Source organism: Pempheris klunzingeri, chromosome 17, assembly GCF_042242105.1.
Source record: "Pempheris klunzingeri isolate RE-2024b chromosome 17, fPemKlu1.hap1, whole genome shotgun sequence".
Taxonomy (NCBI): domain Eukaryota; kingdom Metazoa; phylum Chordata; class Actinopteri; order Acropomatiformes; family Pempheridae; genus Pempheris; species Pempheris klunzingeri.
In genome coordinates, this window is record NC_092028.1 from 247,501 (window position 1) to 262,500 (window position 15,000).

The 15,000-nt window shown below is 44.7% G+C and overlaps 1 protein-coding gene across 1 annotated transcript in view; it reads left to right on the top strand.

Moving 5' to 3' along the window:
• itga2b (integrin, alpha 2b) overlaps nt 1-15,000 on the top strand; it is a 24,864-nt gene that overhangs the window by 3,800 nt on the left and 6,064 nt on the right. Inside the window, exons 6-22 of the mRNA XM_070848416.1 lie at nt 210-255; nt 336-455; nt 618-662; nt 846-889; nt 4,727-4,792; nt 4,874-4,926; nt 5,031-5,103; nt 9,648-9,783; nt 9,868-10,053; nt 10,137-10,182; nt 10,257-10,358; nt 11,028-11,083; nt 11,188-11,339; nt 11,428-11,541; nt 14,567-14,634; nt 14,753-14,888; nt 14,987-15,000. The exon at nt 14,987-15,000 is cut by the window's right edge and continues 79 nt beyond it. Coding sequence (XP_070704517.1) covers nt 210-255; nt 336-455; nt 618-662; nt 846-889; nt 4,727-4,792; nt 4,874-4,926; nt 5,031-5,103; nt 9,648-9,783; nt 9,868-10,053; nt 10,137-10,182; nt 10,257-10,358; nt 11,028-11,083; nt 11,188-11,339; nt 11,428-11,541; nt 14,567-14,634; nt 14,753-14,888; nt 14,987-15,000 — 1,457 coding nt within the window. The remainder of the gene's footprint in view (nt 1-209; nt 256-335; nt 456-617; nt 663-845; nt 890-4,726; nt 4,793-4,873; nt 4,927-5,030; nt 5,104-9,647; nt 9,784-9,867; nt 10,054-10,136; nt 10,183-10,256; nt 10,359-11,027; nt 11,084-11,187; nt 11,340-11,427; nt 11,542-14,566; nt 14,635-14,752; nt 14,889-14,986) is intronic.

The following is a 15,000-nucleotide window of genomic DNA, read 5'->3' on the forward strand; positions in this document are numbered from 1 at the left end:
ACCTCCTTCCCTCTCTCTCTCCCTCCCTCCTTCCCTCTCTCTCTCTCTCTCCCTCCCTCCCTCCCTCCCTCTCTCTTTCTACCTCCTTCCCTCTCTCTCTCTCTCTCCCTCCCTCCCTCCCTCCCTCCCTCCCTCTCTCTTTCTACCTCCTTCCCTCTCTCTCTCCCTCCCTCTCCCTCTCCCTCTCCCCCTCTCTCTCTCTGCTGTAGGACGGCCGGCTGCTGTTGGGGGCTCCAGGAAGTTTTTATTTCCAGGGTGAGTGGAGGCCCCTGGTGACACGTAAGTTCTGACATCACTGCTTACATCACCACTGAGGGCCACCATGTTGGTTTCAGGTCAGGTCTTCACCGTGGGTGTGAGTGACATCATCCACAGTGGACAGAGCAGCGCTCTGGTACATCATGTAGCTGGCATCACCCAATCAGAGGAGAGGGGGGGTTATGACCTTTACCGTGGTGAGTGGCTTTTTTGAAACTTAAGGAAGAAGGAAAAAGAAACTGTAGCGTCACTGTGTGTTTAATAATGAAGAGGATAAAATTGGACAAAAAGAGAATGGAGTTCTGTTCACTAAAATCTGACAAAGAATGACTGAAGTTCTGTGAGTGTCTGTCTGTCAGGTTACTCTGTGGCCAGTGGTCTGCTGACTGGAGACTCCACACCAGGTGATAAAATATAATATAATATAATATAATATAATGTATTTTCGCAGGTATAACTAACAAAATCCAATCCGATAATTTAGTTTGATCATGTGAGACTGATGACATTATAGCATCAAATCGATGACATCACAGGAATCGATTGATTAACCATTCAATGATTAATAATGTCTGTTTTTTTTTCAGATTATGTGGTTGGTGCTCCAAATGACAGAAACACAGCAGGAACAGTAAGACTGTTTGACTCTTCTTTTTTTTGTTTTGAAAGCATACCACAAAGCTGTGACTGTTGTGTTGGTTTTTGGGTCTGAGGAGCTGATAAACGGTTGCTAAACGGCTGATTAATGGCTGATTAACGGTAGATAAATGGTTGATAAACGGCTGATTAACGGCTGATTAATGGCTGATTAACGGTAGATAAACAGTTGATAAACGGCTGATTAACGGTAGATAAACAGTAGACGGTTGATAAACGGTAGATAAACGGTTGATAAACGGCTGATAAACGGCTGATTAACGGCTGATTAATGGCTGATTAACGGTAGATAAACGGTTGATAAACGGCTGATTAACGGTAGACAAACGGTAGATAAACGGTTGATAAACGGTAGACGGTGTTGTGGAAATTTCTAGGAGATAAAGTCTGCTGCATGGAGTTCTTGTGCGCATTTATTTTTGCAAAAAGGAACAGCTGTTACGGAGACAATCACGCAGTCTAACAGTTCTGCAACAGAGTTCCCTGAGTCTCTGTCTCTTTTTATGAGGTGAGGACCTGTAGGCTTGGGGGTTTGGCCTGTAGACCCTGGGATATGCAAAAGAATACACATCCTGTTGATCAGACGTTAGTTCAACACCTCCTTTGTTCCCATACCTGGCCAGGATGCATCCTGACAGACCAAATGTTTTAACACCTCTTTCTTCTGCGGTCTGGTCGGGACACACCCTGGTGGATCAAACTGTGAATTTACATTTCTTTGTCTTCTGACATGCAAATTCCCATCACAACGGTTGATAAACGGTAGATAAACGGTAGACGGTTGATAAACGGTAGATAAACAGTTGATAAACGGCTGATAAACGGTTGATTAACGGTTGATAAACGGCTGATAAACGGTAGATAAACGGTTGATTAACGGTTGATAAACGGTAGATAAACGGTTGGTAAACGGTTGATAAATGGCTGATAAACGGTTGATAAACGGCTGATAAACGGTTGATAAACTGTAGATAAACGGTTGATAAACGGTAGATAAATGGTTGATAAACGGTAGATAAACGGTAGACGGTTGATAAACGGTAGATAAACGGTAGACGTTGATAAATGGTAGATAAACAGTAGACGGTTGATAAACGGTTGATAAACGGTTAATAAACGGTAGATAAACGGTAGACGGTTGATAAATGGTTGATAAACAGTAGATAAACGTTAGGCGGTTGATAAACAGTAGATAAACGTTAGACGGTTGATAAACGGTTGATAAACGGTAGATAAACAGTAGACAGTTGATAAACAGTTGATAAACAGTAGATAAACGTTAGACGGTTGATAAACAGTAGATAAACGTTAGACGGTTGATAAACAGTAGATAAACGTTAGACAGTTGATAAACAGTAGATAAACGGTTGATAAACGTTAGACAGTTGATAAACGGTAGATAAACGGTAGACGGTTGATAAACAGTAGATAAATGGTAGATAAACGGTAGACGGTTGATAAACAGTAGATAAACGGTTGATAAACGTTAGACAGTTGATAAACGGTAGATAAACGGTAGACGGTTGATAAACAGTAGATAAATGGTAGATAAACGGTAGACGGTTGATAAACAGTAGATAAACGGTTGATAAACGTTAGACAGTTGATAAACGGTAGATAAACGGTAGACGGTTGATAAACAGTAGATAAACGTTAGACAGTTGATAAACAGTAGATAAACGTTAGACGGTTGATAAACAGTAGATAAACGGTAGATAAACGGTAGATGGTTGATAAACGGTTGATAAACGGTAGATAAACGGTAGATATTGATAAACGGTAGATAAACGGTAGACGGTTGATAAACATTAGATAAACGGTTGATAAACATTAGATAAACGTTAGACGTTGATAAACATTAGATAAATGGTTGATAAACGGTAGATAAACGGTAGACGGTTGATAAACATTAGATAAATGGTTGATAAACGGTAGATAAACGTTAGACGGTTGATAAACGGTAGATAAACGGTAGATGTTGATAAACGGTAGATAAACGGTAGACGGTTGATAAACAGTAGATAAATGGTTGATAAACGGTAGATAAACGGTAGACGGTTGATAAACATTAGATAAATGGTTGATAAACGGTAGATAAACGGTAGACGGTTGATAAACATTAGATAAATGGTTGATAAACGGTAGATAAACGTTAGACGTTGATAAACAGTAGATAAATGGTTGATAAACGGTAGATAAACGGTAGACGGTTGATAAACATTAGATAAATGGTTGATAAACGGTAGATAAACGTTAGACGGTTGATAAACGGTAGATAAACGGTAGATGTTGATAAACGGTAGATAAACGGTAGACGGTTGATAAACATTAGATAAATGGTTGATAAACGGTAGATAAACGTTAGACGTTGATAAATATTAGATAAATGGTTGATAAACGGTAGATTAACGTTAGACGTTGATAAACAGTAGATAAATGGTTGATAAACGGTAGATAAACGGTAGATAAACGGTAGACGGTTGATAAACATTAGATAAATGGTTGATAAACGGTAGATAAACGTTAGACGGTTGATAAACAGTAGATAAACGGCTGATAAACGGTAGACGGTTGATAAACATTAGATAAATGGTTGATAAACGGTAGATAAACGTTAGACGGTTGATAAACAGTAGATAAACGGCTGATAAACGGTAGACGGTTGATAAACGGTAGACGGTTGATAAACGGTAGATAAACGGTAGACGATAAATGGTAGATAAATGGTAGACGTTGATAAACGGTAGATAAACAGTAGACGGTTGATAAACGGTAGACGTTGATAAACGGTAGATAAACGGTACACGGTTGATAAACGGTAGATAAATAGTAGACGGTTGATAAACGGTAGATAAGCGGTAGACGTTGATAAATGGTAGATAAACGGTAGACGGTTGATAAATGGTAGATAAATAGTAGACGGTTGATAAACGGTAGATAAGCGGTAGACGTTGATAAATGGTAGATAAACGGTAGACGGTTGATAAATGGTAGACGTTGATAAACGGTAGATAAACGGTACACGGTTGATAAATGGTAGATAAATAGTAGACGGTTGATAAACGGTAGATAAGCGGTAGACGTTGATAAATGGTAGATAAACGGTAGACGGTTGATAAACGGTAAATAAACGGTAAACGGTTGAGCTCTGATGATGATAGTTATCATGAGGTTCCATCTGTCCTCGGCCGATCTGTCTGGAGGCTTCGCTTGACGCAATGTGTTGAGTTCAATTTGTGTTTTCCCACCAGAGCTCTGTGATGATTCATGGAGTTCATGGTCGTTTGTTCCATCTTTCTGTCGGTGACGAGAAGTTTAGAGTAAACAAGTTTTGGGATCAAACAAACTGGCACAGGATGTCCTATACTTCTTCTCTTCTTTTCATCAAACCTTTAACATTAACTTAACGTAACATTACCAGATTACAGACAACCTCCGCGGAGCGTAGAATTAGCCGATACACTGACGACATACTTTTAAACGCTCTACATGATCTGATCTGAAATCTCAGTATCACAACCAAAACATATTTGGAAAAACACATTTCAAAAAGGGAAAACATCCAATTGAATTTAGAAATTCAGTCATATTAAATTGAATTTCTTCTAAAAATTTAAATCTGCTGGACTGTGTTGGACTTTGCCGGACTCTGCTGGACTCTGCTGGACTTTGCTGGACTCTACTGATCTCAGCTGGACTTTGCTGGACTCTACTGGTCTCAGCTGGACTCTGCTGGACTTTACTGGACTCTACTGGTCTCAGCTGGACTCTGCTGGACTTTGCTGTACCATCTGTCTGTGTGTGTTAACAGGTGCAGATCTACAATGGCCGTAGTGGTGGATCACTGAGAGTCCACCACACCTTCCAGGGAGCTCAGGTGACAACATGATGTCATCATGCAGGTAAAGGTACCTGACGATGAAACACTCACAGTTCAGGTGTGAAATTTCTCCTACAGGTGGCGTCATACTTTGGACACAGCGTGGCTGTAGCTGACGTCAACAATGACGGGTTAGTGCAACCAGTATGCTAATGGAATGCTAACAGGATGCTAATGAGACGCTAACAGGATGCTAACAGCTATAAAGTGAAAGTCTGTTTCTGTGTGTGTTTAGTTTAGATGACGTGTTGATCGGGGCTCCTCTCTTCATGGACAGAGTGTCAGAGCAACTGCAGGAGAGGGGACAGGTCTGAAAACACCTGTCTGAACCAGTCTACAGAAGTCTGAACCAGTTTCAACTATTCTCAACCAGTCTCAACTGGTCTGAACCAGTCTACACTAGTCTGAACCAGTCTAAACAAGTCTGAACCAGTCTCAACTATTCTCAACCAGTCTCAACTGGTCTGAACCAGTCTACACTAGTCTGAACCAGTCTAAACAAGTCTGAACCAGTCTCAACTATTCTCAACCAGTCTCAACTGGTCTGAACCAGTCTACACTAGTCTGAGCCAGTCTACTCTAGTCTGAACCTGTTTAAACTAGTCTGAACCAGTCTAAACTATTCTCAACCAGTCTGAACCAGTCTACACTAGTCTGAATTAGTCTTTATCAATCAATCAATCTTTATTTATATAGCGCCAATTCACAACAGCGTTATCTCAAGACGCTTTACATAAAGATTAGCTAAGACCAAACTCTTTAATTAGAGAGAGACCCAAGATTCAGGAATTCAAAATTAAGGATTCAAGAATTCCCACATGAGCAGCATCAGATATTATATTAGGACACAGTGGAGGAAGAACTCCCCCTTAACGGGAAGAAACCTCGAACAGACCCAGGATCTATGTGGGCGGCTTCTGTAGGGGTCCGCGTTGGGTGGAGGTTGGACAGAGAGAGAGAGAGAGAGAGAGAGACAGATAGGGAGAGAGAGAGAGAGACAGAGAGAGAGAGAACACAAACAGCACCAGCGTACTAACAGTGACTACAGCACTAACAGGAATGTGACTAAAAGATTAGCAGGATGATATTATTGAAAAACATGACGAGTCGCCGACGATCCGCAGCAGTGATTCATGAAGCAGAGAACCACATCAGCAGGACCAGGATCCACAGGAACCAGAGAAAGGAAGAGGAGGATAGAGAATAGAGAGGAGCCCAGTGCATCATGGGAGTCCCCCAGCAGTCTGAGTCTATAGCAGCATAACTAGAGGTTGCTCCAAGACCTGATCCAGCCCTGAACTATAGGCTTCATCACTAAGGAAGGTTTTTAGTCCACTCTTAAATGTAGAGAGGGTGTCTGCCCCTCGAACCCAAACTGGAAGTAGGTACCGCAGGAGAGGAGCCTGATAGCTGAAAGCTCTGGCCCCATCACTACTTTAGAGGACTTTAGGAACCACCAGTAGACCTGCAGTCTGGGAGCACAGTGCTCTAGTGGGGTAGTACGGTACTATGAGCTCTTTAAGATATGATGGAGCCTGAACATTAAGAGCTTTGGAGGTGAGGAGAAGGATTTTAAACTCTATTCTAGATTGTACAGGAAGCCAGTGAAGAGAAGCCAGTACAGGAGAAAGATGGTCTCTTCTCTTAGTTCTGGTCAGAACAGGAGCAGCAGCGTTCTGGACCAGCTGGAGAGTCTTTAAGGACTTATTGGGGCAGCCTGATAATAATGAGTTACAATAATCCAACCTAGAAGTGACAAATGCGTGTACTAATTTTTCTGCATCATCAGTGGATATGATGGGCCTGATTTTAGCAATATTACGTAGATGGAAAAAGGCAGTTCTAGAAATCTGTTTAATGTGGGAGTTAAAGGACAAATCTTGATCAAATAAGACTCCCAGATTCCTCACAGTGGAGCTGGAGGCCAGATTAATGCCGTCCAGAGCAGTTAAGGTAGTGGAAAAGCTGTCTCTGAGGTGTCTGGGGCCGAGCAGAATAACTTCAGTTTTATCTGAGTTTAGCAGCAGAAAGTTGCTGCTCATCCAGGACTTTATGTCCTTAAGGCAGATTTGAAGTTTAGCCAACTGATTGGGTTCATCTGGCTTTATTGATAAATATAATTGTGTATCATCTACAGTGGAAATTAATGGAGTGCTTCCTGATAATATTACCCAGAGGAAGCATATATAAGATAAAGAGTATTGGTCCAAGCACTGAACCTTGTGGAACTCCATGTCTAACCTTAGTGTGGACAGAGGATTCATTGTTAACGTGTACAAACTGAAATCGATCTAATAAATAGGACTTAAAGCAGCTTAATGTGGTTCCTTTTATACCAATGAACTGTTCCAGTCTCTGTAACAGGATGTGATGGCCAATGGTGTCGAAAGCCGCACTCAGGTCTAACAAGACCAGGACAGAGATAAGTCCTCTGTCTGATGCACTCAGGTCTAACCAGACCAGGACAGAGAGAAGTCCTCTGTCTGATGCCATAAGGAGGTCGTTTGTAACCTTCACCAGTGTCTCTGTGCTGTGGTTCGCTCTAAAACCTGACTGAAAATCCTCAAATAGACTATTAGAATTTAGAAAATTACACAGCTGATTAGCTACAACTTTCTCCAGGATCTTGGAGAGAAAGGGAAGGTTGGATATAGGTCTATAGTTAGCTAATACACCTGAATCAAGAGTAGGCTTTTTCAGGAGAGGTTTAATTACTGCTATTTTAAAGGACTGTGGTACATAGCCTGTTAGTAAAGACTGATTTGTCATATCCAGTAAGGACGTGTTAATTAGGGGCAGGACCTCCTTAAGTAGTCCAGTAGGAATGGGGTCTAGGAGACATGTTGACGATCTAGATGAGGAGATTATTGAGGCCAATTCAGAAAGATCAATTGGAGAAAAACAGTCCAAGTACACATCAAGGTGTAACAGCTGTTTCTAAGGTTCCTAGGTTTGAAGTAGAATCAGACCCTGTTGAGGGCAGGAGGTGCTGAATTTTGTCCCTAATAGTTTGCTAAGGGCTGTCCGGTCCCTGTACGACCGGAGAAGGAGTCTGGTTCGCATTTCCGGCAGTAAGTCAGGGATGCCCTTTGTCACCGGTTCTGTTCATTATTTTTATGGACAGAATTTCTAGGCGCAGCCAGGGGCCGGGGGGGGTCCAGTTTGGGGACTGCATGATAGCATCCCTGCTTTTTGCAGATGATGTTGTCATGTTGGCTTCGTGGGGCCGAGACCTCCAGTGGGAGTGCGAAACGTCTGGGATGAGAATCAGCACCTCCAAGTCCGAGGCCATGGTTCTCGACCGGAAAAAGGTGGTTTGCCATCTCCGGGTCGGTGGAGAGTCCTTGCCTCAAGTGGAGGAGTTCAAGTATCTTGGGGTCTTGTTCACGAGTAGGGGAAGGATGGAGCGTGAGATTGACAGGTGGATCAGGGCAGCGTCTGCAGTAATGCGGTCGCTGTATCGGTCCGTCGTGGTGAAGAGGGAGCTGAGCCAAAAGGCAAAGCTCTCGATTTACCGGTTCGATCTACGTTCCTACCCTCACCTATGGTCATGAACTTTGGGTCATGACCGAAAGAACGAGATCTTGGATACAAGCGGCCGAAATGAGTTTCCTCCGCTGGGTGGCCGGACTCACCCTTAGAGATAGGGTGAGAAGTTCGACCACCCGGGAGGGGCTTGAAGTAGAGCCGTTGCTCCTCCACATCGAGAGGAGCCAGCTGAGGTGGCTCGGGCATCTGTTTCGGATGCCTCCTTGACGCCTCCCTGGGGAGGTTTTCCGGGCATGTCCCACCGGAAGGAGGCCCCGGGGAAGACCCAGGACACGCTGGAGAGACTACGTCTCTCGGCTGGCTTGGGAACGCCTCGGGGTCCCACCGGATGAGCTGGAGGAGGTGTCTGGGGCCCGGAAAGTTTGGGCATCTCTGCTAAAACTGCTGCCCCTGCGACCCGACCCTGGATAAGCGGTTGAAAATGGATGGATGGATGGATAGTTAGAATTTTATCATTAAAGAAGCTCATGAAGTCGTTACTGCTGAGCTCTAAGGGAACACAAGGATCAATAGAGGTCTGGCTCTTTGTCAGCCTGGCTATTGTGCTGAAGAGTAATCTAGGGTTGCTTTTTATTTTCTTCTATTAATGAGGAGTAGTAGGTGGCTCTGGCATTACAGAGGGCCTTTCTATAGGTTTTAAGACTATCTTGCCAGATTAAACGGGATTCTTCCAATTTGGTGGCCCGCCATGTCCTTTCTAGCCTTCGTGAGTGTTGCTTAAGCTCACGTGTCTGGGAGTTATACCAGGGAGCTTGTCTCTTTTCTTTAATTCTCTTCTTTTTTAGGGGGGCGATAGAGTGTCATTCACAGTGAACCTGCAGCACTATCGACCAGATAATCAATTTGGGAGGGGCTAAGATTAGCATGGGGGTCATCCATAGCACAGGGACACACTGGCTGAAATACTGAAGGAATCACCTCCCTAATTTTGGGAACAGCACTATCAGATAAGCATCTAGTGAGCATATAGTGTCATATAGTGCATAGTCCAGTAGGAAAAAATCAAATATTATCAGGTAGTGGTCCGATAGAATAGTTGTGTGGAAAGACTGTTAACTGTTCAATTTCAATACCATAAGCCAAAACAAGGTCAAGAGTGTGGTTAAAACAGTGAGTTGGTTCATTTACACTCTGGGAGAAGCCAATTGAGTCCAATAGTGAGATTCATTTTACATTCATTTTCATTGTCCACATGAATATTAAAATCACTAAATCTGATAAAACCATTTACCAATCTTTACAAGCCTTTACTAGTTTTCTCACAGTTTAATACCACAGCAAGTTTTTTTTTAAATTTTTCCAGGTGGTTTTGTACTTGCAGAGAAGACACACCCCCTTCCCCTCTCAACCTGACCAATCGCTGATCGGCTCCTCGCTGTACGGGCGGTTTGGCTCTGCTCTCGCTGTGCTGGGCGACCTGGACATGGATGGTTACCAGGGTAACCAGATAAACAGTCATGCATGGTAGAAAATATTGTGCTTACATTTATCTGATGACGAAGACAAACTCCCTCTTGCTTCAGACATGGCCGTCGGCGCCCCCTGGTCAGGTGACAGTGGGCAAGGCCAGGTGTTCATCTACCTGGGCAACAGTAACGGTCTATCAGCCAGGCCCTCCCAGGTGATTGACAGCCCATTGCCTAGCAGCAGGACAGCCTTCGGCTTTACTCTGAGGGGTGGTGCTGATGTTGACGGGAATGGATACCCAGGTATGTTCAGAAGTGATGCCTTGATCCAAATCAACAACCTGAAATCAGTAATGAGTGTGAGTGGCGCTCTGGTGTGTTCGTAGACCTGCTGGTTGGAGCGTGGGCCGCAGACCGAGCTTTCGTCTACAGGTAGGACAGCAATGAGTCATCGTCACTGATTGAAGATATCGATCAGTTGTGATGAGTTGTGTTCATGTGTTCAGGTCCCGGGCGGTGATCCAGTCCCGCGTTTCTCTCTCTCTGCTACCGGACTTCCTTAATCCGGACGTCAAACTATGCCTTCAAGAAAACACACCTGTGTCCTGGTAACTAACTAACTAACAGTGAACCAGATTTTAAGGACAGGAAATACTGAACAAACATTAACTCCTTGTCTTTGTCAGGGTTCAGATGTTTGCTGAATGTTTTGATCCAACATGGATCGTAAGGCACTCACATAGATTCCAGGTCCATTATGGGGTTCCAGGATTCTTGACAGATCATTAAGAGTTCTCTCTTGAGATCCCATTATTCTATATCCCTATAATGTTATGAATCCTGTTAATCCAGGATTCTTAAAATCTCCTTGGTTATTTAAAGAGATTCAAGGAGGCTTGAAAGAATTGTAGGGTCTTTGAAAGACTCTTATGCTTCTTCAGAGGCCTCTTGGTCTCCCTGTCATGTTTCTTGACAGGGTGTCATGTTGATTGACAGTGTGCTAATCAAAGAGGCTCCTGGGGTCTTTGTTGAGTTTCCAGGATCCTTTAAAAGCTGTTGGAGTACTTCATGAAATTCTAGGACGTTCAAGGAAGCTGCAGCAATTCCAGAGTGCACTAGAGGGGTCACTGAAGAGGTTCAGGCTAAACTATTTTGGTTGTAATAGTTTGGTGTCATCTGCATAGTGTCAAATGTCTGAATTGTAACAGCTTTTACACTGAAACCAAAAATGTTTTTCACAAAGATTTGAAGTAAAAATGTTCTTTCTGCCTTCACAGTTTTAGCATCCAGATGTGCGTCTATGTGTCTGGTCACAGAATCCCACGGGAGACAGGTAAACACCTCACAGGTAAACAACCTCACTCTGTAGTCATCCACCACATATCTTACTGATGCTCAGTTTCTTCTTTCCGTCTACCTGCTGATTGGCTGATGTAGCACTGGGGGTGGAGCTACAGCTGGATAGGATGAAACAGTCAATGGCAAGACGGACTCTGCTGCTGGCGACCAATCAGCCGCTGGAAATGATGACTCTGATGGTTCAGAGGGACGTGGGCGTCGCCTGTATAAATCAGACTGCCTACCTGAGGGTGAGTGACAGGAAAAAACATGAAAAAGAAAATCAGTGTGACACCTTACTCTGTGTGTGTGTGTGTGTGTGTGTGTGTGTGTGTGCAGTCTGAAGAGGAAATTCAGGATAAGTTGAGTCCAATCTTCATAACTGTCAACATCAGCCTCCTCAACCATACCCAGCATGCTTTGCTGCATGGAAGGACCCACGCCGCAGCACAGGTGAGTCTGAGACACACACACACACAAAAGCCAGAGGTTACGCTGTCAGGGAGGGGGCTCTGTAACCTGGTAGGTCACAGCAGTAACCCATGCAGCCAAGCGTTTTAGCTGCTGGTTAAAGGGAAGCCTCTGAACTGGACCCAGGCTGGAAAAGACATGGTCGACTCGTGGGATAAGTGGAGGACCATGTGCCTGGCGGACCTGTCCATTGAGGACGTGGAAGATGTTTATCTGTTTGGATCCATGATAATAGGTGTTCTGCTGATTGGATTATGCTTTGCACTGATGTATCAAAACTGGAAGACGGTGGCAGCAGTCAAGGGCCCCACTCCGCTGCCGACCATGATTGAGGGCTTAGGCAGGGCTCAGGCCACGGCCGCGGCTGCAGTTCTCAACCACACGGATAACATCTTGGAGAAGCTTTCGGCTCTGCAAAAAGGATTGGATCGATTGGATCGATTGAGTGAGCAGAATGGACCCAAAATAATCCAAATCCAAACCCAAATAATCTAATCTGAATTGGCCTCCCCTAAGCAGTGGCCTTGGCCAAGGTCACTGCCGGAACAATCTCCCCTCTGAGTTCACTGCAGCTGGGACGCTCTTCCCCATCCCACCCCCATCCACCTGGTGCTTGTTGGTTTGTCTGGAACCAGACCAGGGACGTCTCCATGGCAACCGCCATGTTATCGCCGACGACCGCGAATGAACTGAGGCGGGTTTTGGGAACTGATGAACAAACACATCAGGATTTACTCCTGCCCTACATCCAACGCCTTCGCCAGCTTCCACCCCTCCAGTACGAGGGGCAAGGTCCAAGGGTTCGCCTATTGCGGCTGTAGCCAGCGGCCTGCCTCCTGCGGTGCTGGAAATTCTCCACTCTCCTTTTCCCCTCCCCGGTTGCAATGTTGTTATTGTCATGTGATGTGCTTAAAATATGTGCTGAGGTTTTTTACTGGTCCCACACTGCACTCCACATGAGTACAGTCTGGTATCGCATGTTTTTTCTCCTCCCCTCTCTCTCCTCCTGTTTTCCTCCCCACTTTCCCCACCACTGTCACTTCCGGTCGAATGAACGCTGGCGCGACTGGCTGCCGCTGCTCGCCGGTAACTTTTAACTGTCTGTAACTGTGTGTTGTACGGTGTCCTTGAGTGCCTTGAAAGGCGCCTATAAATAAAATGTATTATTAGGGCCCGAGCACCAAGCGGTGCGAGGACCCTATTGAAAATGCGTGGGGGAAAAACGTGCAAGGGAGGAAAACATGCCAGTACCCAAGAACCAAGAGGTGTACGGACCTCATAGGCCCCGAGCACAAAGGGGATGAAAAAATACGAGAAATGGAAAAACCCAGGCGACCAGGGGGCCAAAAACATAGTTGAAATGCAAGGAATTATTCTTCTTCTTCTTCTGGTTATTGTTCTTCTCCACAATGAATTGCTGATTTGGGGGCCTGAACATGCACGAAAACTCAGGAAAATTTGCACACGCATCAGTCGTGGTAAAAATTACGTATTTTAAAGGTTTCGTCAATGGGCGTGGCAAAATGGCTCTGTAGCGCCCCCTAATGTCAAGCCCCAGAACTGCGTTTTATGTATGTGTACGAAATTTGGTGGGTTCATGTATCTCTTCAAGATGCACAAAAAAGTCTCTTGGAGTGATGACCTAAACCAAACAGGAAGTCGGCCATATTGGATTTTTCACGCATTTTTGGCGATTTACAGGGGACGTAAATGAACGAACTAGTCCGAGGGGGTTGAAGCGATCGACTTCAAACTTGGTCAGCTGGTAGAGAAGACATCAATGATGAAAAGTTATTAAAGGTCTCTACAGATTTGGAACGGTTTGGGCGTGGCGAGCTGTCAAAGTTCAGTGTCTCGCCATGACTCGCAGTCAAACAGGAAGTTGTTAACAACTTGACTGTACATGATCCAATCAGCACCAAAGTTGACATGTTTGATGAGAGTCCCGCCCTGAAGACGTCTACATGTCAATATTCACTCACAGTCACAGCGCCACCTGATGGCAACAGGAAATGCTATGTTTTACACTATGATGGCTCAAGACCAACCAGTTGATCAGATCCACTTCAAATTTTGTCAGGGAAGCCTCAAGATGTTGATGTTGGTCTGGAGCGAACACCGTGAGTCTCCGTCAAAAGCTGTTGCCGTGACGACCAGGCGATTTCGATAATAAATTTTCCTTCGCCATGAGCATTTAAAGTGCTGTAACTCCACTGTCCAAGGTCCTATCTTCACCAAATTTATACCGTTTGATGACTGTCCGACTGAAGACATGTACATGCCCATTTTGAACCATAGTCATAGCGCCACCTAGTGGTGGGAGGAAGTGCATGTTTTATTCTCGGACGTCTCTCTCTCAGCAGGTTAACCACAGACACAAATTTGGACCAAACATTCTCAAGATGTGGATGAAGCTGTTGACGTTTCGTCAGACGCTGTCACCATGGCAACGCTGTTCGCCATGAAACAGGAAATTGCTATAACTTCAGTGTACATTATCCAATCTGTTTCAAACTTGTCACGCTTAATAACAGTCCCGGTCTGAAGACATTAGATGCCAATTACTGACCACAGTCATTACGCCACCTGGTGGCAACAGGAAGTAACATGTCTATGGCAATGATCATTTGATTTGCGCGACATTTTCACAGTGTAGTCAACACTTCATATACTGGAATATAGGACGTCATTAGCAGCTGTTCTTTGGTGCCACATAGGGGACGCAGGAAGTGACGTGTAACTCCTTCATGCGCTGTCCAAAATACATGAACATTCTGGCTCGCGTGGAAGGGTCGGAGTCCGGCGGCGGGACGGAGCCGCCACACGCCCCGACGTGCACGGAGGTGCGAGGGCCCTCCAACGCTGCTTGCAGCTTTAATTATTATTATTATTAAAAGGCTCGGCCCTCTGGTCCCTGATGATGATGATGATGTTCTCTGTGAGGATGAAGATCCTCAGCTGATAACCAGCTGTGTGTGTGTGTGTGTGTGTGTGTGTTTGTGTGTAGACCAGGATCATTCTGGACTGTGGTGACGACAACATCTGTGTCCCTGACCTGAAGCTGAAGGCTGAGCCGTGAGTCATCGTGGATTTATTTATTTAACAATAAACCTCATCAACACGAACCTGTAGTACCAATAAAGAGTGTGTGTCTATGTGTGTGTTACTGTGTGTGTGTGTGTGTGTGTGTCAGTGTGTCAGACAGTGTGCTGGTCGGTGAGGATCAGTCAGTGATGTTGTCTGTGTCGGCAGAGAACGGTGGTGAGGGAGCATACGAGGCTGAGTTGGTGGTCCAAATCCCCAAACACACACACTTCCAGAGCAGTCAGGTGACACGCACACGCACACGCACACACACACACACACACACACACACACACACACACACTTGGGACATAGTACTTATGCAGTTGTGTTTGTCGTGCAGGGTGTGAACAAACT